The sequence below is a fragment of the Condylostylus longicornis genome, unplaced genomic scaffold (genome assembly GCF_029603195.1).
Source record: "Condylostylus longicornis isolate FDR11 unplaced genomic scaffold, ASM2960319v2 ptg000027l, whole genome shotgun sequence".
NCBI classification, from domain to species: domain Eukaryota; kingdom Metazoa; phylum Arthropoda; class Insecta; order Diptera; family Dolichopodidae; genus Condylostylus; species Condylostylus longicornis.
Window position 1 is genome coordinate 1,963,834 of NW_026577996.1, and position 25,492 is coordinate 1,989,325.

Here is a 25,492-nt window from a genome sequence, read left to right on the forward strand (position 1 = left end):
TTGAAAACTCTATGGAAAATAAAATACTATTAAAGAGTTTTTATGTTTGTATTAAAAACAAGAAACAGACCAAAACAGACAGACTGAAAAAGCACCTCTGTTTTTTACGTTTGCACTTATAAAAAGTATTTTTAATTTAAAAATTACGGGGTGCTTTAAAATTAATTAATATTCTCGGAATTCATAATTGGCCTGCATAGAACCTTTGTAGAGATATAGTGCTATAATGGAAGGCAAGAGAAATTTGAGTTCAAAATTAAGTTGAAATACAATTCATTGTCACTGATCTCGTCACTTTGTTCTATATTGAGGCCCTTTATGTGAAGCTAATAGCATAAGAATTAAAGGAAGTCCGTGTTAACAATTCTTATGTCACTTTAGTGCCCTATTTTCAGTTACAAAAGAGTATGCTCAAAAGATATTAAAATGTTTAAGCATTTTTAAATTTCAATTCAATTATGCCAGGAGAAGGAGTACATTGTTTATTAACATTTCCGGCATGAGAAATGTAGCTTATAGCTCAGGATTTACTTGTCATCTTACATACTTTCGATTATCATTTCTATTAAATTTGATTCCCATTTTTGATAGAAATTATTTCAAAATGGCCCATACTTCAATATTGTATATAAATACTTCCTTCTTCATTTCTATTTTGTATTTACTGCACAGATTAATAATTTTCTTATGTTACTCCCAAAAGTTTTGAAAGTTGTCTTCCCTTATATGAAACTCTTTTATTTTAGCACATCAAAATGATTTATAATGGCATTGTTTTAAAAGTTATTCAAATTACAGTAAAAGAAGCTTATAATTAATGATAATAATTTTGAAATTTTCATATTAGCAATTTATGTACATACGAATACATAGATATATTCAATTTTATATATAGAGAATAAATGAAAAAAATACTTGGACAATAATTTGTTTAACTCAAAGTTTCCAATACATATGCATTTTTCCAACTCCAATTGAAACAAAGAAAGAGAAATAATAAAAACACCCTGCTTTGATAATCATTTAAAAAATGTTCTAAAAATTTTTATATTTTTCCGAGGGCTTTGCAAAACTGAACTGCCAAGGCGATCACCAGTCTTTCATATCATTTGAATCTTTATGTGTACTTTATATATGTGTACATACATATATATAATATACATAAATATATGCATAAATAATTCTGTTTTTTTTTGTATTTTGTTTTGATTATTATTTTTTTATTCTGAAATGTTATAATTGAGTCGTCTCTCGATTGTACACTAGTTGAGTTCGCGTTTATTTAGTGTGGTGAATTCGTTTATTTTTCCGGTACGCAAAAGAACAATTTATCACAAATAAAAAAAAATTTAAACAAAAATAAAATCGAAGTATTCGAAAATAAAATTGAATATAGTCATTTTAAATATTATAAATTGAAATTAAACAAATTAAGTTTTGTTTTTGGTTAATTTCTTCTTAAAGAGATTTTTCCAATTTTCATACCAAAATCAGAAAATCATTAAAAAAAATTAAATATGCCAAGAAATCGGAAAAAGAAAAATAATAATAACCAACAAAAGAAAAAAAATAACAACAACAATAATAATAATAACAATAATATCAACAACAGCAAGCAAATTCAAGAAAAGACACTTGAACAAAATGAAAAATGTAATGCGGTAGTCGCGACCGATACAATTAATGCTAATATTACGACAAATACTACTGCTAATACATCTACAATAATTATAGTACCAAGTAGTGAAGAAAAGAGCACCACAAAAAATAATTGTATTGATGGCAATGCTCCAATTTTAAATACAACTAATGAAAAAAAAATTAGTGAAGTGGAATTCGCATGTGCTATTCCTTCTGTTTCTCCTATAGCTACTCCTAATACAAATATAATTAATGATACCGACATTCATAATAATGATCATCATCAACATATACATAATAATGATGATGATGCATCATCATCATCATTATCCGCATTTATAAAATCACCATCACCACAACATCAGTCAACGGTATATAGTGAAACGACTATAATCGACGAATCGATATTAAATAATAATTATAAAAATAATAATAAAAATATTAGCAAAAACGATAATAAGGAAATTGAAAATAAATTAATTAAAACCGATACAAGTACTAGTAACGGAAATAATTTTAATAATAATAGTAATAACGTTAATATCGAAGATATAAATAATACTGATACAATTTTTATTGACGAAAATTCGATAAATTTAATAGGCAAAACGGGTTCATCGACATCAAAAGATGCTCAAATACCAAATGATAATGATACTGCCGGCAGTGTCACACTTATACGTAAAGAAAAAATTGATCGTGAAATGCAAATATTTAAAGACTTAAGTAAACCAGAATCCTCATTATCTTCCGAGAATAATGATCCGGAAAATGAATCGAGTTCCTCAAATCGAGATAATCAATTATCGATACAATTAAAATCAATAACATATCATTTAGATCCAAATCATGAAAGTGATAATAATGAAGATTCGGAAAAAGAAAAACCCACCATAATAAAACATGTAAAGGAAACGATTTCGGAAGTTGTATCTGTGAAATGTGATAAAAGTTCCGATAACAATAAAATCAGTTGTAGTGCAATAATTGAAAGTGAAAAAATAGAATGTACAGAACCAAGTTTTATTGATTCATTAAAAAGTGTTTATGAAAATATTTCGGAATCGTCTTCGCCGGAAAAAAAATCGGAAACGGTATCGGAAAGCGGTAATGTTAATATTTCGAATAAAAACGAAAAATTACTTTCAAATACATTAAATGTAGATGAAACAATCTATGATAATGTTTCGCAAACGGGTACTGATGTAGAGGAAACGTTTTCAAAAATTATTGCAGAATTTGATAAATTAGATGATGACATTGATTCTGCGTTCCTTGAAATTAGTAAAGAAGACACAAAATCTGTAAAAAATGAACCAGAAATCGTTATTGAGAAAAATTCGGCCACAAAAAAGACAACTTCACAGGAAGAGTTAAGCATAATATCTGACAAAGCTTCGAAGCCGTTCCCAATTTCCACAAATTTGGAGCCAAAATCAGCTACATCTAAGCCTAGCGTTAAAATTCATAAAATTACTGTAGAAAGTGAATCAAAACCAAATAATGATAGCGTTCAAAAAACATTGAGCGATGATAATGTTGAAGAAACATTTTCGGAAATAATTTCGAAATGTGATAAGTTAGATAAGGATGTTGAAGAAGTTTTTGATGAAATAAGCAAAGATGAAACAGAAATATTGAAAAGTGATTCGGCAAAAGAATTAGATGAAATGATAAAAATTTTAACTTTAGAATTTAAATCTGCCGCAAATGCTAAAGAAACTTGTAAAGAAAAAGATCGTGGTTATACAGTTCTATCGCCGACAAGCTTAAAAAGCTCAGATGACAACCTGCAAGAGAAATTTACAAAATCCAGTGAAATGGTAAGACAACTAACATCCGACAGTGAATCAAAAAGTCTTGCAGAATCTACAGAAGATCTTAATTTTACGGTTACATCACCAATAAGTTTAAAAAGTTCAGATGAAAACTTAAGAGATAAAGCATCCCATTTTGTGACTATAGAAGAAATAAACGAGGGATTATCAAAAATGCAAGATATAGAAAAAGACAAATATCAGACACAACCTGTGCAAGCCAATTTTGATTACAGCAGAATGAATCCGTTCTTAATAGATAATACAGTCACAATAGAAGATTTGGATGAAGATGATGACATTGTAATATTAAATGAATCTGATGATCAAAATAAAATTCCACCCAAAGATTATAAAACAAAAAAAAATACAAAAAGAATTGCATTACAAACTCATTTTCTTCCACAAATTATTGAACCAAGATATTTGGATTGTATTAAAGAAGAAAGTAGTGATTTAAGTGACATTGATAAAAGAGAAGATTCTGATATTGTTCAAAGTAGTTCAGATGCAGGTAGTGCTACCGGTATTGGCATAGGTAGTAATTTTGATGATCTTGAAGATGAAGTATTTTATGATAATGAAATTTATCAGAAAGCAAATGCAGTGTATCCCAAAATTCAGTTAGATTTTTCAAAAAAGAAAAAAAAAGTTATTGGTGTTAGGCACCCAATTAAAGCAGATGTTATATCAGAAGAAGATATTCAAACAATTGTTGAAACGAAACTAGTTGAACAACCTTCAATTGAAGAAGGATGCTCAAAAACATGGTCAAAAAACTTAATACCATCATCTGAACAAGCTGAAGTAATTTATTTAAATTCAGCTTCAAGTAGTTCATCTGATATTATGGATTCAGATAATGATACAAAAGACACAAAATCTACTAATGAATACAATGTAGATGAAGATGAATCTGAAACAAGAATTAAAACGCCAACAATCGATTATCTTCATGATCCAACAAATAAAACACTTGAAAATTTAACAACGCAATCAAACACTTCAGAAAGCAATACAAACCAGGACGAGCAAAAACAAGAACAAGAAAGACTAATACAATTCGAAAAACAGCAGCAACTACAACAACAAAAAATTTCTTCTCCTACACATCAAAGCAATGAAAATAACAGTACTACTAATAATACTCTTAATAAAAATAATGAAAATGGAGAATTTTCGGAGAGAATTCATCCAGTAAATGAGAAATTTAACACTCAAAAGAATATCGATACAGCAAGTAACGATATTCATATGAGTTCGACACCTGTTAGTGGTATTATTAATAATTTTATGATTTCACAAAATACAAAATTAGTTTCCAATGAAAATTTAATGATAAAAGAAGAAAATTTAGCGGAGAATTTTGCAAAAGAAAATTTAATAAATGAAAAAAATGAAAATATACTAATACAAAAACAATTACCACCTACTGGAAATATAGAAAAATTCGATGAAATAAATAATAATAATAAATTATCATCAGATACAAAAATAACAACAAAAATTACTGAAACAACAACAACAACAACAAAAATATCTACATCGTCAGAAGAAAAAACAACAACAACTGAATTAAGTGAGAAAAATTTAAATATACATAATAATAAAATTAACACAAACAAAATGGTAAATTTGAATATGAATTTATCAAATTTAGAAGAAAATTCAAAATTGGATGGCAACACTCTGAAAGGAATTTTACGGCAAGAATCAGCAGAAAGTCATTGTTCAGCGCAAAGTCACAGTACCGTTAGTAGTCAGTGCACCGCTATTCGAAAAGGTATGTAAAATTAAAAAAATAAAATACAAGTAAAAAATTACAAGAATTTAAAAAAAAATGAAAAGAAATTTTTTTTTTAATTTTATTTTAAAAAATTTAACAAAAAAATGTGGAATCTTAAAAAAATGTTGTTATAAGTGTTAATCCAGCTAAAAGAAAAAAAACCAATCATGATGAAATGGAGAAAATTATTTTGACGCAGTTTTGTTTTTTTGAAAATATAAAAATATACACACACATACCTGTGGTGAAGCTGCATATGAAATTTTTAATTTGATTTTTTGAAAACTCTTGATAAAGTACCCGAACGTGTTTCGTTGCCGGATTTCTCCATGTTTTTACCATACACTAGCCAGGATAATTAAAAGTCAGCTGTTTGTTTTTAATTTGAGATAAGCATAAAAACGTCAACGCGTCTGAGCGCGTCCAAGTAGTTTTGAAACGGGAGAAAAATTATTAAACTCGAAATTTTTGATTTTTTTTCGCAAATACTTATTACGTAATTTAAATATTTAGAAAAAAAATTAAACGGAACAATCGCAAAATTAAAAAAATATAGGAGACAAAACAAAAAAAAAATAGAATGAAACAAACAACCTTGAAATAAAGAAAGCATCACTCATCAAACATTTAATTTCATGTTTGTTTATAAAACGACTTGTTTCTGTTTTTTTTATTGTTTTTTATTAGCATCTCTAAATAAAACACAACTATTATAATTTTTGTCCTGATTTTTAATAGCAATCTATTAAAAATTATTGTCGGCTCATTTTATTTGTTTTTTAAAATGTAAGATTTTATCTAAGATGAAAAAATTAATTATTCGAATTAGATTTAAATCAATTTTGCTTTTTAATATATTTTAGATTGCATTCAATTCTATTTTAAAATACGAAATTCCAAAGAAAAACCAAAAAGGAAAAATATGAAAATAATTGGAAAAATGATGTCATTAAATTGGCTAAATATAAAATTAATTTGCATATTTCCATTCCATTTTCAATGCAATTGAATTTGGAAATTTGAAATTATAACTAGAATATATCAATTGTTTTATAATTTCAAAATTCCTGACTTTTATTTTATTTGAAATGTTGGAAGAGAATTGTAATATTGTACGCAAAATTTGGATAAGTACTGTAATTTGTATGAATTAATTTATAAACAATGCCTAAAATCAGTTTTATATTTTTTCATTTATGCCAACTTTAAACAATATTCTTCACTATGGTTGTAGTGCAAAAGAACTTGTTTCGATATATTGATGTATCAGAGCAAAGCTTTTTCACTGCTACAACAACAATTTATGTATATGTAAACAAATTTCCTTCAGTACAGTTCACAATATGTGCACACATTTTATTCTTCGAGTAAAATTTTAAAAGTGACATTTTAAAAAAAATGTTATTTTGGGTTAAAAACAAGCCTAGTTCAATAAATTTAATAAATTTTCTTTAATATTTCGGAACAACAAAATAAAAAACATATGTTCATACGTACGAGGCGTTCAGGGCATCAGTGGCGTACTTGCAAAAATGGCATTTTAAATTGTGATTGAAACATTTAAAATATGTAATTTTTACGAAAATTGTTAAAAGACAAACACAAACTTATGTTAAAATAGAGTAAAAAGAGAAGTAAACTAAATATTTTGAAAATATAGAACAATTTTTTAGGCTCTATTGAATAGAATCTCTATTGAATATAATAACTTATTTTTGCAAAAATATTGTATAGGTCACTAATTTGTTCAAGTTCTTAACAATTTAATATTTTAAATTTCCTTCGGAACGCTAACTAATTGGAGGAGAACTATTTTTGCCCCTTTTTGCACGTGTAAATCTCTAATGGATTTTAAGTAATATAAATTCATTTATTAAGTATGTATTGTCGCAGTAGTGTTTCTGAAATTAATTTTTATTAAGTATTGCCGTGTAGCATTACAGAAATTAATGCTAATTTAACAGTATTCTGATTAAGTTCTGATTCAAGGTGAAATATTGAATAAATTTTAAAATTAATTTTTGAATACCCTATTTTTCCCTGATCTAAGTATATGTTAAATAGAGAAACTCTATTCTAACAAATTAATTAAAATTGATTATGTTATTTCCTATATAAAGTAAACATAACCCCATAATTTTTTTAAATTTTCATTTACATATATTGTTCTTATTACTGTAAAATTCTAAACATTTTACGTTTTTTTGTCTGTCTTAATAACTTTGTTTATTGATTTCGTTTTTTTTTATATATGTACATATGTATATAAATTCAATGTTATTTTTGAAGTAACAAAATTTTAGAATAAGTTTTTCGACTCTTAAAGAATTTTTTTAAAAATTTTTTTTTTAGATTTTTAAAGAAAATATGAATAATTTGGAGAAGTGCAAAAGAAAAATTTTTTTTTGCTATTTTTCACTTTAATCGCGTACAATTTATTTTTGCAATAAAAATTTTTATATTTTTCTACTTCAATTAAAATGATTTCGTAATTTTATATAAAACTCGTGGTAAAATTTAAAAATATTTTTTTTTTATAATTGCAAAAAAATTTATAAAGAGTATAAGAAAATTTTTATGAAATTGAAAGAAAATCGACAGCAACGTCCGTAAAGCCATGTGGCATTTAATTATTAATTTGGCCTACTATTGAAAACTTTTCAATTGATACTGCTTATTATTGAGATAAATTCAGTGTTATTCATACTTTTAAAATTCTTTTTATAAACTTTGATTGTAAAATTTTTAAAAAAAAATTTCTTTATTATATTGTAAATATGGTTATGTGTAGGTACATATTTTTTTTTTAAAATGACAAAGATCACTTGAAATTTTTTATTTTTAGAAATATAAATTTTAATATTATTTTACATTAATTACGAATCAGAAGAAATTTAATTAATTTATTAATATCGAACAGTTTTAATCGAATAAAAAACGTTGAATTAAATTAATCGATTTATTTGCAACAAATACGCATTGTTGCCCCTCTATTTGGGATTATATAACTCTTTAAAGTTTCCATTTTCGATTTCAAATCCCTTAAATAATTCCAAAGCATATTGATCTTTAAAAATTTAAAAATTAAATTTAAAATGACTGTCTTTCTGTTTGATTTTTTTCTAAATGGGAAAAAAACAAAAAAATCGATTGCAACATTATTGATTCTCTATTGTTTCAACCTCAAACTTTACACAAACACCAACATAATTATTTCTTTATTATTATTTTATTGTTTCATTATTAAATTACAAACTATTAAAAAAATAAATTAATAAAAAAATCATAATAAGTGTTTCTCATTTCAATGTAATTTTGTAATGAGCCAAAAATATTTTCATTTGTCATCTTCACATACGACATACGACATGTACAAATATAAAAATCATTAATGAAAATAACAACAACACCATTTTCTCTAATAAATTTTGTTTTTCGATTCTTTAATCCAAAAATAATTATTACAAATCACAAAAACAATATGATTCGGTTTTACAATAAATTTAAAATTTAATTTACAAAAATGTTTTTCTATTAATAAGCTACATATATATTATAAAAATTTTTCATCGGAGATCAGTCGTCGTCGTAACGACAAATCCATAACCTTGAATACGATTTTTATAATTTTAACTATAAATAGAATTTTAGAGAGTTCAATTTTCAAAATTCCAAAATTGCATTCATTAAATAAAAAAAAAAATTGTTTTGAAAAATTTAAATAAATATTTATTTTCTCTTAATTTAACACCATATTTAAAACAAAAAAAAAAATCCGACAAATAATCAACATCCACGCATTTTAAAATATTCCTATTAATTTTCCTACTCGCATAAATACATCCATACATACATATACAGTTTACCACTTTAATATTTGAGTGGCAAAGGAAAGAGAAATTTAGTAGCCAAAAAAGAAAATTTTGTTTAAGATTCCACATTTTTTTTTTCATTAAGAAAAAAAAAAAATTTTTGAAAAAAAAAACTACCACATGAAACTAAGATTAAAATAAATTTTTAGGATCACCAATTCCTCCTGAAGATAACAATAACGCAACATCACCAACAAAAAGCCTTAAACAAATTTGTTTAGAATCACTTGTTTCTATGCCATATGGCAAAGATGTTTTAGAAGAATTAGCATCAGTTTCTCAAAGTTTAGATTATCTAACTGATAAACCAGAAGTACAGCATATGCAAGCAGCTAAATCTGAAGAATTACTTAATTGTATCGATATGCCTTATCCATTACCAGAACCACCAAAAATACATAATATTGAAATCAAATTTGAACCGTCAAATTCTCAAACAATTTTAAATAATAATCATTATGATTCTGAAATACCACCACCATTACCAAAATTACCAGCTGAATTACAAAAATTCAGTACACATCAAAATTATCAAACTTATATAAATGAACTTCGAAATGTCACTTCAAATAATAAAAATTCAAATGAATCATTATCAAAAATTCCATATGATGGTAACTTGAATTCAAATTATACAAAGAATTTGGAAAATTTTCAAGAATCAAAATATAATTTTACTTCTAACAAAAATAATGCAACACAAACACAATCAACAATAATACCACCACCGGTACCCCCACTACCATCATTTGGAAGAGAAAATAATTTCAAAGAAAATTATTCTAATATTAAGAATGAAAACAACTCACAGCATGAAAATAATCATAGATTATTAGAAATCATTCGAAGTAATTCAGTGGATCAACCGTCACCCAAAGAAAACACTAATTCAATTTTATCATCACTGATGTCTAAAACATCATCTTCTGATATGAAAACTGGAAATCAATCGTCGTCAATAAGTACAGAGACGAAAAAATCAGAAAAAATTTCTGAAATAAAAAGTTCATCAATATTGTCAGATGATAAGTACAGTAGTAAAAAATTTAGTGATTTTCAATCACCCAACAGCCGTCATTTTAACAATGATGATATATGGAAGTTCTTAAATGATCCAAACTATTTTAATTCATCATCTGAGAAGTTTCCCACAAGTGAATTTGATAAAATATTTTCAAACCAAAAAGATTCATCTACTTCTACATCAACACCTTCTTTAACAACTTCTATACCTGCAATTCCTAAGCGCTTCTCAAATATTGAAACTTCAACATTTGAATCCAAAAAAGTTTTTCAAAATGGTAAATTAATCTCAGAGGTTCAGAACTCTAGTCACAATGATCGTGTTGATGAAAATTCTTTATCTTCTCTCAAAAAATTCATATCCGATGGTAATCTTAAAGGTGATATTGAAGAAAAATGGTCATCAAATAATTTTAAAACTTTCAAAAATACATCGGATGCGACAGATTCTATTAATAAAAATGTCGCAACCGATACTACTACCACTGAAAAGAAACCACAACAAACAGATCAAGCATCACAAACATCACAAAAGCAACAACCGAATCAACAACAAATACATGAACAATTTCACACTAAAACAGAAGAATCTCGTAAATCAGATAGTTTCTCTTATGATGAATTTAGGCAAAGAGCCAAAGAGAGAGCTGAAAGTAAATCTAAAAGTGAAATATTCAATTCTGATGATATATTTAAAGAATTTAAGAGATTTTCAGAAAATTTAGATCGTGATATTGCAAAAAAAACCGATAATTTAAGGTCAAATTATCATGTCCCCGATAGTATAAACATACCAATTAAAATTGAAAATCAACCGCCAAAACAGCAAAGTTCAAGTACACATAATGAAAGTGCGAAAAAAACTGAACAGTTTTCCTCGCAAACTCAAACACAAAATGAAAAGAAAGAAATCCAAATACCTATTAATTTTGAAAAAGAAATCTCAACAAAACAAGAAACGAAAACAGAAAAAACTGTGCACGAGGACCTTAGCGAATTTAGAGTTCCTTCAATGAATCAAGTCAAAAAGGAATTTAATATACCAATAAATATGGAACCAAATAAATTTGAGCAAAAAGTTTTCTCAAATCCACCCCCTCCACCACCACCGAAAACCGAACACACTATACCAATTCACTTTGATACAGATCTGAAATTCAATAAAACTGAAACTTTCAATGAACAACATGATAAAATAAAAGATGTGCCAATGTGGCTTGGCACAAGTAAGGAATCTTTAACTTCGAATATTTCGAAATCTCAAAAAGAAGTAAATATACCAATTAAAATTGAAAAACAACAAGAACAAACTAAAACGGAAACCGTTTCTAGCATAAAAAGTGAACAAAAGACATCCTCAGCTCAAAATTCATCAATTCAGACAGATTCACTTCATAATATTGCTAAAGAATTTCGTATTCCAATTAGCGTTCAGAAGGATGATATACATCCCACGTCTTCGGTTCCTGGTGGTAAACGTGAATTTAATATTCCAATACATATAGAAAATAATAATAAAAATCCATTAAAAAAAGATAAATGGGAAACTGATGATGAACTTCCAAGGTCAGCTCCTGCTACAGGATATCATACATTTGATATACCAATTAAAACAGAATTACCATATGCCCCTGCTCATTCTGATGAAAAACGAAGACGAACATATTCGAGCAGTGTACATGAAGATATGTATAAATCTGATAATACATCCGATTATTGGCGTTCAATCGAAAATATATCATCGAGAGCAGCAACACCTAGTTTATGGCGTTCATCTGTAGATTTATCTTCCAGAGTTTCAACGCCCTCTCTGGATAAAGTTGTTAGACCAATTGAAAAAGAAGTTGAAATATGTTTGTTTGGTAAAAGTCCTAAAATTAAGGCACCCAGGTTAACTGCATCAACTAATAATTTAACTTATTATATGCCTTGTCCACCAGAGCATTATAATCAACAACCTTTTAATTATACAACAATGCCAAATAGATCAACTTCAAGACGTAAATATTTTACGAGTTGTCAGTCAATGATTGAAGAAACTCCAAATACTCCGTATTCACAGCAACCACATTTTATACGTCAAAATCAAAATCGTGTTTCTATGGGAAGAGAAATGAATCCCCAAGCTGAATATATTCGAAGAAAAGAAGAAGAACTCAAAAAGGAATATATTGCACTAGAGGATGAACGTGAAAAACTTTTAAAAGATTTGACACAATTTAATGAAACTCTTGAAAAGGAAATTTATGAAACACAATTAAAAAAGAATGCAGAAAATCGTAAACAATTAATGCAGGAACTAAATAATTTTCATCAAATGAATCAGAATCATCAACCAAGACGACGCTCATGGAATGCTCAATCTGAAGAAGAGGCCCTTCAACAAAGGATGCGTAATGAATGGCTTAATAAAATAGCTGAACGTGAAGATCGTCGTATGCACAAGGTTATTAAAATAACAAAACCAAGTGATGATTTACAACAATCATCGAAAATTTCTGGACAAAATGTTAGAAAACTTTCAGATACAATAAATATTGGTGATGAATTTTTACGTCGTGTTAAAGAACGTCGCACAAAATTAAATATGCCAGCTGATAGTGATTGGGAAAGCGGTGCAGAATCACAACCGATACCAAGTAAAGATCAAAAACATTTTATGCAATCAACAACTGATTATAATGTAAAAATTATGGAAAATCGTTCTGAAGCTGATTTAAAAAATTTACCAAAACATTTAGTTGAATTTGCTGAATTTGTTAAAAAATTCGAAGAGGAACACAAGGATTTGGGTATCTTTGAGAATGAAAAAAGGACTATTACTAATTTATCAAATAGTATTAGTAACTTATCAAGTGGTGAGTCTCGAAAAGATAATTTAAAAATGGTTGGATTTGCTATTGTTGCTTTTGCTTTGCTTTGCTGGAATGTTTTACGCAACAAAAATTCTTACTAAACTATAAAATATTCTAGTAAACTTTAGATTTTTCTTATAATATTTTTTAGAGTATAAGAAAAATTACTGTAATTTTTAATTAAATTTCGGCATGGTTTCCAATATTCGTAACATGAAGAATGGCAATTATATTTTAATTGGATTTAATACTGCAATATTAAGAAGAAATTCAAGAAAATTCAAATAATTCAAAGTGACATTTACTGTCACTCTACAGTAAAATATTTTTTACGTTTTTTGACTTCTGCCTTATTACAAATTAAAATTTCGTATATTGCCATTATTTTCTTGTAATTTTTTATTTTAAATGGATCAAAATAAGAAATTAGACGAAAGAATCAAGGTAGTCCAAATAATTCTGTTAAAACATTATTTATTAAATTTCAATAAATTTTGCAATTTCTCAAATAGAAACCAAAATTCGGAAACCAAAAAGAAAATGCTTCTTTGCTTGTTTTTGTAATCATAAGCCTAATTTTAGTATTTAGTTGTGTTTTAATATAAATTTGCTTAAAATATATTAGTTACTAACTAAAACTAGTTATTAATATTTGAAATTTAAATAAATTACGTAAATAACAAAAATATAATCTTTGTGTTATTTTTTACTCTTAGTATTTTTAAATAAATAAAAATAATTTTTTTTTTAATATTTAAAAAGTATACAATTATCTACAAAATAAAATTTTTTAATAAATTATGCATCTTAAATTAAAAATAAGAAAATGTACTTGACTTGAAATCGTAAACTTGGTAAAATTGTACTATACTTTGTTGTTATAATTCTACGTAACAACATAGTTTCTAAGTATTACACATTTAAATTACTAGTATATAAGATTCGAATATTTGAATTTTTCGAAATATATTCTACACGCTAAATGGAAAATCAAATGCTTTCAATAAGTTTGCTGAGTTTTGAAATACAATTAATAAAAATACGCAGCAGTTTATTTTGAGAAGCACAACATAAAAAAATTAAAAACTATGAGTAGAAACAAAAACCAACACATATGCAATTGATTCGTGTCTAAAATAAACTAATTTTTATGGTATAAATTACTTTTTAATAAAATACTCGTATGTATCGTTTCATCGGAATAATTCATTCATCAATATCTCTTTGTAGATTGTAGATTAGACATGTGACAAGTAGGTGTTAGACTTGTGAAAAAAGTGACTTGTATTAGAAAGCGATCTCTCGAGATCTATTCTCTTGACATCTTGTGAAAATCGACTTCTCACTAATCTCTTGCTCAGGATGCCTTTATTTTTCTTTTCTCAGAAAATTTCTTTCAAGTTGTACGATTAATTCGAGTAATATTCCTGAATATAATATAATCATTATGCCACTTTCGAAATTATTAAATTTCACTCTTGTAAAGTGTAATGTCACAATATCTCGGCTATGTATATTTTTGTCATTTATTGTTATTTTGTTTTTATGGTTTTTATGTTTGAACCACTTGCAAGATGATGATTGAAATCTGATAATTGCAAAATGAAGGCCTATTCAAAATCAAACCAAAAATATTAATCCGCAAGCAATATTCGAATTTTATGTGGCAAATAGGTATGCTTCCTCTCCCGGTGGTTGAGAAAAAATAAGTTTTGCTTTGAACAGTCACTCTTATATTACTTATATTCTCAAAATTTTTGTTTGCAATTTTTCAAGGTCAAAATTTTTCAGCTCAAAATCATTAAATTACAACTAAGAAATAAAACATTTTTAATAAACCGTATATCGTAAATGTGAAAATAATAATTTAACACGGTTGATAGGCATATACATATGTATATACATCTGCATATTGTAAAACAAATGAATTACCAACGAAATTAATGAATCAATAGCATTCCTAATTCTCTATCCGGTTTATTATGTCATCAATAAAATAAATTAAATTATAAAATTAAAAGACAATTTTGTTTTTCACACTTAAATCTTCAATGAATAATTAATTCAACTTAAAAATCGATTATTACTTATTTGACATTATTTTAAACGTCAAAACACTTATATAAATGTTATGTCATCTCTTAATAATACAATATGTATAAGGAGAACTCAATTTTTTACTTTTGTTTTTGTTTATCAAAATGGTGATTCACAAAAAATGATTTCAAATTTATCAATTATCATTTTGGAATAAAACAGTAAAAATAATCAGAGCATAACTAAAACCTTCAAATTAACACGATATATCATTTCAAGGCCTGACACAAATTATTTAAGTTAAATTCTATAGCTGAACACGATTTGTTATACTAGTTTTAATCAATAATTATAGCAATAGTGTAAAAACTATAAGTTATTGAACTTTAATTTTTATTAAACACTATGTTTGAAAATGAAAAATTTTTACAAAATCCATTTGTAATTTTTAAAGTCTATTAAATTTCTAATTCTTAGACTAGCTGTTTTAAAATAAAAGGGTGTCTTTAAAATCACCAAAAAAAATCATTCTATCTCGCAAGTAAAAAGTGTCAATTTTACATTAACAAAATTAATGTATCTTCATTTATAAACCAAATAAAATGTTACAACGGAAAATCAAGGAAAGGCAGAGAATCTTGTTAACAGAAAATTTAGGAATAGAAGCAGTTTTAAAGAAAGAAAGAAAAGAATTGTCTCTTCTTAACTTCCTTTTGTAGAAATGCATTGTCTGACAGAGATTTTAGCATTGACAATATCAAATGTTTTCCGAACATGACATATCGTAAACTTTTTCTGTTGACATTTTAGAATATAAGTACGCGAATTCGCATGCGTCGTAAAGCATTTTTTGCGAAAAAAAGCCAAATTTTTAATATTACAAAAATCAAATCAACTCTCAGAATAATTTTCTTAAAAATCCTACTATTATCAACAACGCCCAAGTAAACTATATCTGCAGATTTAGTTTACAATAGTAAGATTAAAACTCTTACCATAATTAATTTACAATTAAAATTTATCACCTAAACCTAAAATTTAAATTTATACCTTATATAATTATTTTACACTTAATAAAATTTTTTATTGTTGCAAATTTATTTTAAGATTTATATTTATATTAATCATTCTATTCTTATAACGATTAAATAATATCTGAACTACAATTGGCGGTCAATGAAAGTGTGTAACCCACTCAAAAAAAAACATAGTTAAAACATTATTATTCATATTTTTTTTTCAAAAGTAGGTGTGTATTTCATTTTAGAAAGATCATAAAACGGAAACTTTGTGTGTTCACTAAATTACATAATAAAAATCTTTATGGACCATTTATCATTTTACACAAAAAAAACAAGAAAAAATTTCAAAAAAATATTAAAAATAAATTCTCAGCCTCAGTTATACGGGTATAAATACGGGCATAAATAAACTTTTCTTCTCTACTATTTAATATTATTTTGAAGAATTAACAATATTTTACAGTTAAAATAAGCAAAATAAATAATTCTTTACATATATAAAGCTAGTTTGTATTGTGTTCTTGCTAATGGTAGTTTCAAATCTGACATTGATGACATTTAAAACAGTTCCCTTCCGATTGGTTAAAATGACATATAATGTGCATAATAGTCAATTAATAACAGTCAAAACAGAGAGTTTTACCCCTCTATTGTATTCTACATATTGTAGCAAATATTTAGCATTTTCAAAAAAATATTGCATATTTATAAGGTAACTATGTACGCCGCAAATTTTCAATTTAAGAAAATTACGTCAAATTCATACCTGATTGAAAATTCTTGTTCTGCAGCAAGTAGTGCTAACTCTACAATGTTTTACAATCAATGACACTTAATACAAAATAAATTACTTCTTCCACAAATAGCTATGTGTTTCAAAAATATTTAAATTATTTTGACAATATTATAATCTACAAAATACACAACAAAATTTTTTCAAAATAAGAATGTCAAAATATTAAAAACTTTTTTTTTTTTTGGAAAAAATTTAAGTAAAATTTCATATACAATCAAATATCTTATTTATTTTATTATTATTAATTTGACATTTCAAATTCTTATTTGGCATACGTAATTTGTATTTGTTGAAAATTACGTTCTCTTATAATTGAAAAAACAACAACAACAAAAGAATTTTAAATTATAAAATCAAATAGAAAATGAGAGAAAAAAAACATTGAAATTTTTCAAACATAATTTATTCAAATTCTAAGTAATTTAATTTTTTTCCATAATTATTTATTTACATATGTATTTACATGCGCACATATTAATTTATTTTCCATCAATAACATTTTTATTTAATTTATGTACATACATACATACATATAATTATGTTCATATTAGTTTTTAATAATTTTTCTTAGACACTTTACAATTTTACTGGAGAATTTTTTATAGTTCCAAACTTCATCTGTAAATTTTCTATGTATGGATGTATGTTTTCTCTCATACTTTTAATTTTTTTTTTAGAACATAATTGGTTATTTTCCTCTCTATAAATAGGACTCGATTTTTTAGATCTAATTTACAAACATTTATACATCAACAGCGTCCCTAAATACATACATATACTTGAGTCAAATACACAAAAAATTAAGAATAAGAAAAAACGTAAAAAAAAAAATATTTATAATATAAACAATGTAGATGTAGGTTATTCTTGCATAAATACACATATCTCAAACACATATGAAATAAATGTGTCAAACAGTGAACGTCAATTAATGTTAAATCTAAAAAATTACTTATTCGTATTTTACTAAATATGACAGTCTTTCTGTTTGTTTAAGTCCAATTGATCAAATGAATAATATTTCAAATTAAATTCCTGGAAGAATTTCACATGTACCACAATAGATTTATGGTATACATTTTTTTATTTTTCTATGAATTCTGTTTTATTTGAACTACATCCTGGATTGTAGAAACTTACTTTGTTTTGAACTCCCATTGAATTGTATATAAACAAAATTTCGATTTTCTCTATCTCATCATACAATATCGGATTACTTTTCACATCGACCTACTTTTGACATTACCAAAACTAACCTATAAATAAAAGAAAAACTTCATTATTAAAAAAAGTATTGTTGCTAAAGCAAGTCACAAAAATTGTTAATCAAAACATTAATTTATAATATTCTCTAATTGAGAATCACTGCTTATAAAAGAAAAACAAAAAAAAAATAATAAGCAAAAATATGACGCGCGCGTATTTGACTTTATTATTTTTTTATTTTTGACAGTTTGTTTCTAAAGCGTCTTTTTCTTTCATTTCTTTAAAATGCTTTTAAACCGCGAGTCTATATTTGTTTTTAACTTTTGAAATATATAAAAATAATAAAAAAGGAAAGAAAAAAGTAACACTAAAAATAATTTGACATGCGCGCTTTAGAATTTTCAAATTTATAATATGTATGCGTAATATATTACTAGAACTGATTGTATATATAATATATCGATACATATGTATGTGCATTATTATGTGTTGTTTACTATGCTGTTACTCATATAAATTATAGTCACACTGATCTTTATAAATGTTATTTTTGAAAATTTTACATACAGACAAACAATAAAACATGCATTATGTTCTTCTTCAAAAAAATACTCAAATAATTCTATTCACATTAAATATACATACATATACTTATATGTATTAATTTTTATTTAGACTCTGTTTTCATACACACATATGCCATCTATACGAATTTTCCCAAATTACGTCACTGATTCTGTTAAATCAAAGAAAGAAAACAAAATCAAAATTTTTCTCCGTTTTTTTGTTTTTTTTTTTTTTGTGAAAGAAGATTTTTCATGTTATTTTTTTTAAATTCAGTTTTCGGTTGTTAATTACGAAGACTGCCTGCGAAAAAGAAAAAAGAAAAAATTTTTTTTTGTTGTTGAAATGGGGCAGGGTTAGTTTGTTCTTATACGAAATTTTCAAAAATAATTTTTTTTTAATTAAATTAAAATAATTTAGATTTTTAATATTTTCACGAGCTATAAAATTAAAAAAAAAAAAATTAAAATAAAATTTTAAATTTCTTTTTAATTCCAAAAATTCCCGTAAAAATTAGAAAAAAAATTTGTAAATAATTGTAATAAATTCCATAATAAATAAATTAAGCTTGTGTTTAGAGATTAAGAATAATTTATAATTAAATAATTAAATAAATTAAAAAATATGTAAATGAAAAATATTTAAAAATACATAAATAAAGTTAAAAAAAATTAAAACATGTTCAAATATGAAATAACGGAATGTCAATCAAATCGGAAATAAAATTAAAATAAGTGACAAGAAAGTGAAATTTGAAATGAAAGTAAAAATTTCAACTATTGTGAATAAAACATCCATTATTATCAATATTCAATGAAATATTCAGTTCACTCGGAGAGTGTATATTATAAGCGGAAATCCTAAATGTCATTCAAATTTTATTAATAATATCAAAACTTAATACTTATAGTTAAATGTCATCGAATCAGAAAAATTAATGTTTATTGCACCATAGGATCAAACCATTAATTTGTTAAAATTAATATTTTTTTAATTATTTTATTGTATTTTGTTTTCCATAGTTTTATTATTTTAGAATTACAAAAAAAAAAATTAAAGAAATAATTTAAAGAATTTAAAAATTAAAAGAAAATTTATACTTTAACAATGTTTGCACCTAAATTTAAAGCTAAATCAAATATTGGAACCAAAGGTATAACCGTTACAATATACATACATAATACATAATTATCATTTTATGCATTTAGAATATTTACAAAAATATTTACAGCAACAAATACTTAAACTTAAAAAAACGAAATGAAATTTTACATGAAATCGATCTATCAAGAAAATTTAATAATAGTTGGTTACAAAACACGCGCTTTTCAATTAGAATTTTCAACATCTTTTGAATGATATTTCAATAAATAAATTTATATTATAAGTTGTGTACGATATTATTTTTAGGATATTCAAAAAAAATTTTTTTTTTTTTGAAAAAAATTTTATGTCCATCTTTCTGTTTTCTGTTTCAGCTGCCAAAACCATAGAAAAATTTGAAATCTTAAATTTATTAATAATTTTTGTAGTATTCAACTTCATTTGAAAGTAATATTCTCTTCTTACCTTCTTCATTATATACTTCGTACTCCCGAAAGTATGCAATCTTCTAAAATATAGAAGGGAAAATTTTAAGAAAAAATTGTTTCCCTTACATATTCTACACAAAGTTAAACAATTATTTTATTTGATAGTTTCACTTTACTTATATAACGATAGAAAGCTGAAATTTTTGCACCTACTCTCCATTTACAGAATTTAATATCGGCATTTCAGGAATTTGAAAGCAAAATGTGCTTATTTACAAAACCTTACCATGTGTTTTAATTTTTGTTTTACATTAAATGTGCGTACATATCTTTAATTTTAAAATTGTATATGTACGAATTTAAATGTTGCTATCTTTAATATTTTCCAAAATCGATGTCTTCACTTCATTGGTGGTTAAATATTTCGGTATAAGCTTTTTTGTTTCTAAAATAGAAAAAATGAAAATTTTGTTGTTCCTTTTTTTTTAATTTAGAAATAAAAAATTTAAATGGCAAACTTTTATGTAATGCGGGCCAAAGGAAATTTATTTAGTCTGGAATTAATTGTTTACTATTATTCGTACTTTTTTTTGCTGTAATTATTCAACAAATATTCGAAATTTGGAAACTTTCTTTTAATAAATGAGAGTATATTATTTCCGCTTTATATTTTCCCGAATATTTCTCTTTCGTCTTCAATTAATTATTTATGTGTCAATATTCAATAAATTTCTGTCAAAAATAATATCGACGCATTCATCACAGAAATATAAAAAACCAAATTATCAATTTGACAATACCACTCATATTTTTTAGCTACTTACATAACGGTATAAACTTTAAATATTTTTCAATAATTTTCTAAATGTTAATTCAAAGGCAAAAAATTCAATTCTAGCTCTATACTAAAATATTAAGTAAATAAAATGACACATCAAAGTAAAATGGAAAAAGGCGCACTTGCGACAAATCATTCAATTATTCTAAATCCGAAATATAATTTGGTAAGCGATAAAATCAATTTCACACCTCTGAATTATGAAAAAAGAAAAATTTTTAAATTTTTGTAAATAAAAAGATGAAAATTCAGTGTCTACACAACAAAATTTTTATTTTTATTTTTAGATGATTCATTTTCTTCTTCTTTTTGTTAAATCTGTTCTGCTTCTTACGCGTATTGTACGTGTAGAATCGCTTCATATACGTACGAGCATTTCTTTTTATTTTGGCAAAACACACGCGTTTTATTCTTCTAGTTTTTGCTAAAGATTTTTCTAAAATTTTTAAATTAATATTTAAAATAATATTGTAAATGTTATTCTATTTTCTTATTTTTCTTTATTTTTTTATTTCAATAAAAATACGACTACATTTTGATTTATTGACTATCGTATAAATAGTTTTTGATGGGAAATTTTGATGTGTACAGAGGCGTTTTGAAGTTTTAATTTACTTTAAGTTTTTTTTTTTTAATTTTTCATTCTGCACTTCTCTCATAGTTTTCACTTGGTCCTATTTGCCAAAACTTTTTTTTTCAATATTTTTAATATTAATTTTTTCCCTTCTTTTTATTTCTTTTTTTATTTCCTCTATATTAAAACTTGTCAACATGTTGGAAAAACAAAAAACACATGAAATTGTAATAAAAGAAAAACGCAAATCATATAAAGTTGTCAAATAGATTTGGAAAAGGTCAAATTACATAAAAGCATAGAAGCATAAAAATGTTCCATAAAACTTATACAAAAATGATATTTTTTTAATTCATTAATAATGTTTTCAGCAAATTTCAGTATATTGATAATATTTTTATTTCAATTCATTTTCAGTTACTAATTAATCAAATTGACACTGACGTAACAATATAGAAATTGTAAACGCGCGTTTTCAAATTGTAAAGGAAGTATGAATATCTCCCGCTAGGGGATGAGATGCACTCCTTGATTTCTTCTATATTGCATTTTAAATTAGTTCATAATTGCAATTTCGCTTGATTTCCTTTATTACATTAAGAAATTATAGATACAAACCGAAACCAAGTAACCCAAAAAAGTTCAAAGTCTATGTTCTCAGAATTTCATCTTAGAAAACACATTTGTGTCATATATAAACTTATTGCTCATTACAAATAAATTATTCGTGGTGAAATCTGAAAGATGTTGCGTTGCCACAGATTTTACAAGCTATAAGAAAACCAAATTTTAAATCCATGTAAGCTTAACTTATTAAGCTAATTTCAATATTCTGTGGGTTTACATCGAAAATCTTAAAAAAAAAATAGTTTTTCTTTAACCGCCAGATTAAAATTGGCGCCGATTATTTAATAGAAAAAATTATTTATAATGTTTTATAAATTTTATTTAAAAATTAAAATTTATTTTTAAAAATTTAAAAAAAAACACAAACAGAATGAGAATTTTCTTTCGATTTTCATTATGTTTTTTTCTTTTCATATATTGTTCATTGTTTAAGTTTAATTTATATTTTGCCAATTAAATGATGAGTCATTTCGTCTTATATATACAATCATATAGCTATGTTTGTAACCTCACATATAACCTCACATATGTTAGTTAAAATTAGATTTATTGAACTCTTTTCTTCGTGTTTTGTTTTCTTTTATTCTATATTGCTATGTTCCAATTACATTGACTGCAATTACCTCCTAGAATATAACATATAGAAAACTGAAAATCTTAGCCAAAATACAACACAAAAACAGCAAAAATATATTCTCAATAACTCAAAACTCTTAAGTTGACCGTGACAAATCTACGTCATAAATCATTTATTCATAAAAAGTTGCTATAATAAATAAAAATAAAGAAAAAAGGAAAAAAGAAAAAAAATTGAATGAATACAAAAGTCAAACACTATGTAACAGCGATCCTACTAAGCTATACAGAACCATTAAACCAATGATCTATTTCTGTTTCCGATTTAAACGCCCACAATTCAACCAGACCAACAAGCAAAAAAAAAAACAAATTAAAATAAACAAAAATAAGTATAACTAAAAATTAGAAAAGAGAAAAAAAAACTGATTTATTTTTAAATCTTATTCAAAAAATAAAATACGAAAGAAAAAAAGGAAAAGCCGCAAGAAAAACCCGCGAGGCAAACTATATGGTCGACAAATGCACACAACTAAATGTAAATAATAGTATAATTATACTTAAATTTGGAGCAAATTACGATGTTACAAGATCCTTTATATTTTGGTATCCAAAATTTAATTACGGTGAACTTGACTCAAATCCATGTAGTCATGTTCATTTTCCGATACGATTCGATTCAGTTCGATTCAAGTCCGTTATCCTCTCCATTAAAATTCAGGCCCAGAGCCTAAACCACTCTTTTGAGATCTGTTCTTTCAGCAAATTTGATTTTCTTATCGAGAACCTTCTTGCACAAGAGCAAAATGTTTACATATGCACATATGTATGTAGTTATGTAAATGTTATATGACAGGTTTTAAATTTTTTTTTTCCAATAACTTACTTTGATAAAATATAACATATTGGTACTTGTAACAGATTGACAAAAATTGATGACAGTAAGGGGTCAGGCAGACATATTATTATTAGTTTTTCAATTATTGCTTGATTGTCAAACCGTGCACACCTAAACAACTATAAGCTGTTGCTTATAGTCCATTCAAATAGAGTAAGTTAACCGAAAATTGTAAAAAATTGCAAAGTGTTTGATTGCTCAATTGCATTTGACAATACAGTTACATGTATGCACACTTGAATATAAAGCTATGGAATACAAATAAGCATTCAAAGAGTAACCTTATGTAAAGTTAATGAGAACGAGCTTTTATTGCCTCCTTATCCCCCCCCTTTTTGTTACGATTCTTTTTGGTAATACAAAAATATTACCCTTCAATTTTTTTTTAAGATTTATAATTTTCTTCTTTTTTATTTCAGTCTCCCTCTTTATCTCTCTCTCTCTCTCTCTCTCTACGTATTTGTGTCTCTGTCTTACTTTCTCTTTCAAATTCACAATGAATCCATCTGGTTTCATAAACGTATGTTATTATACCGCTACAATCCACAATTAAAATAAAAAATTGAATAAAATATACACGAATTTAAATGTCAGAGAGAATTCGAAGTTCGATTAATTTTAATTAAATTTATTTTTAAGTTTTCAAAATTTTCAAAAGGAAATGCCAAATTAAAAGAAAAACAAACGTGGTGGTTTTCTTTATATTTTTACCGATTTTTTTTTGATTTTCTTTTCATTTTAGTGTTTTTGTTTTTTTTTTTTTAATTAAATTAAAATTTGAAAAATTTGATTCTGTTTTATTTTATTCGTTTCCACTTTGATTAACTCAATTATTATGCAGAGGAATAAATAAAAACAGAAACAATTGCTTTTACAGGAAAATTCTTTGTTGTAATCTAGAAAATATGAAATTTCCATTTCAAGGTTTTCATTTACATATTAGTGAATAATGCCATAAAAAAATGCCCCCGACTATATTCCAGATTGTGGTAAATATGCCACAATTAAAATGCACGTTCTTGTATTTTTACAAAACCAACCTTAATCTTTAAGAAAATCTTTAAAATTTTTTAGTCACTAGTGCTCGTAAATGGATTTAATTTTAAAATTAACTTCGCGTTTCAGTCCGCCACTTTTTTTTTATGTTCTGTTATTGTTGCAAATTCTTTGCTTTTACTTAAGTATTTTTAGTTTTTTGCTTTTATAGAGATCTTCTTGCTACGTGTCCGCCCCATTTAAATCTGCTTTTGTAAATTCTTTGTTGTTACACTTATCGGACCCATTGTGTTGATGACTTAATAATTCATTGTTTTTTACTCTTACTACATTACAACACCAAATATTTTATTAGTTAGAAACATAAGCTAAACAATTCTACAATATAAAGCACATTTTTAATAAATTCGTTCTAAAATTACTAAAATATTTTTGGAATGCAAAATCTTATTTCAACACTTAAGGCAAATTATTAATTCTCCAGATTTTTTTGTTTTTTTTTCAAGGAAATTGAATTACCTTCTTATACATATATAAATAAAATTTTTAATATATAGTTTGGGAAATTGAAAACAAATACAACAAAATAGGAAAAATTTTGAAAAAAAAAATTCCCAGAAATGAGAAATAATTTTTGGAATTTTTAAAATTTTCAAGAATATGAAAGTGGTAATAAAAATAATTAAAAATGATGAGTTTTTTCCTCAATTAAAAATAAACCAATTATTTATTTTATCAGCAAATTATAATTTTTTTTATTTCTAACTTTTGACGTAATTTTATTAATCCGTTCCAACTTAAGAATTTTTTACACATTTTGGAATTCAAAATA

General features: G+C 25.3%; 1 protein-coding gene across 12 annotated transcripts in view; it reads left to right on the forward strand.

Moving 5' to 3' along the window:
- Positions 1-952: 952 nt before the first annotated feature.
- Positions 953-25,492, forward strand: part of LOC129607174 (protein PF3D7_1417600) — a 61,823-nt gene continuing 37,283 nt past the window's right edge. For 5 of the 12 annotated variants that reach the window (XM_055517942.1, XM_055517943.1, XM_055517944.1 and 2 more), the window contains exons 1-2: positions 954-5,241; positions 9,266-12,997. In XM_055517942.1, the coding sequence (XP_055373917.1) occupies positions 1,518-5,241; positions 9,266-12,997 (7,456 nt within the window). In that variant the 5' untranslated portion in view covers positions 954-1,517. Of the gene's footprint in view, positions 5,242-9,265; positions 12,998-25,492 lie in introns of all 12 variants that reach the window. The other 7 variants (XM_055517947.1, XM_055517950.1, XM_055517951.1 and 4 more) reach the window with 3 other exon arrangements.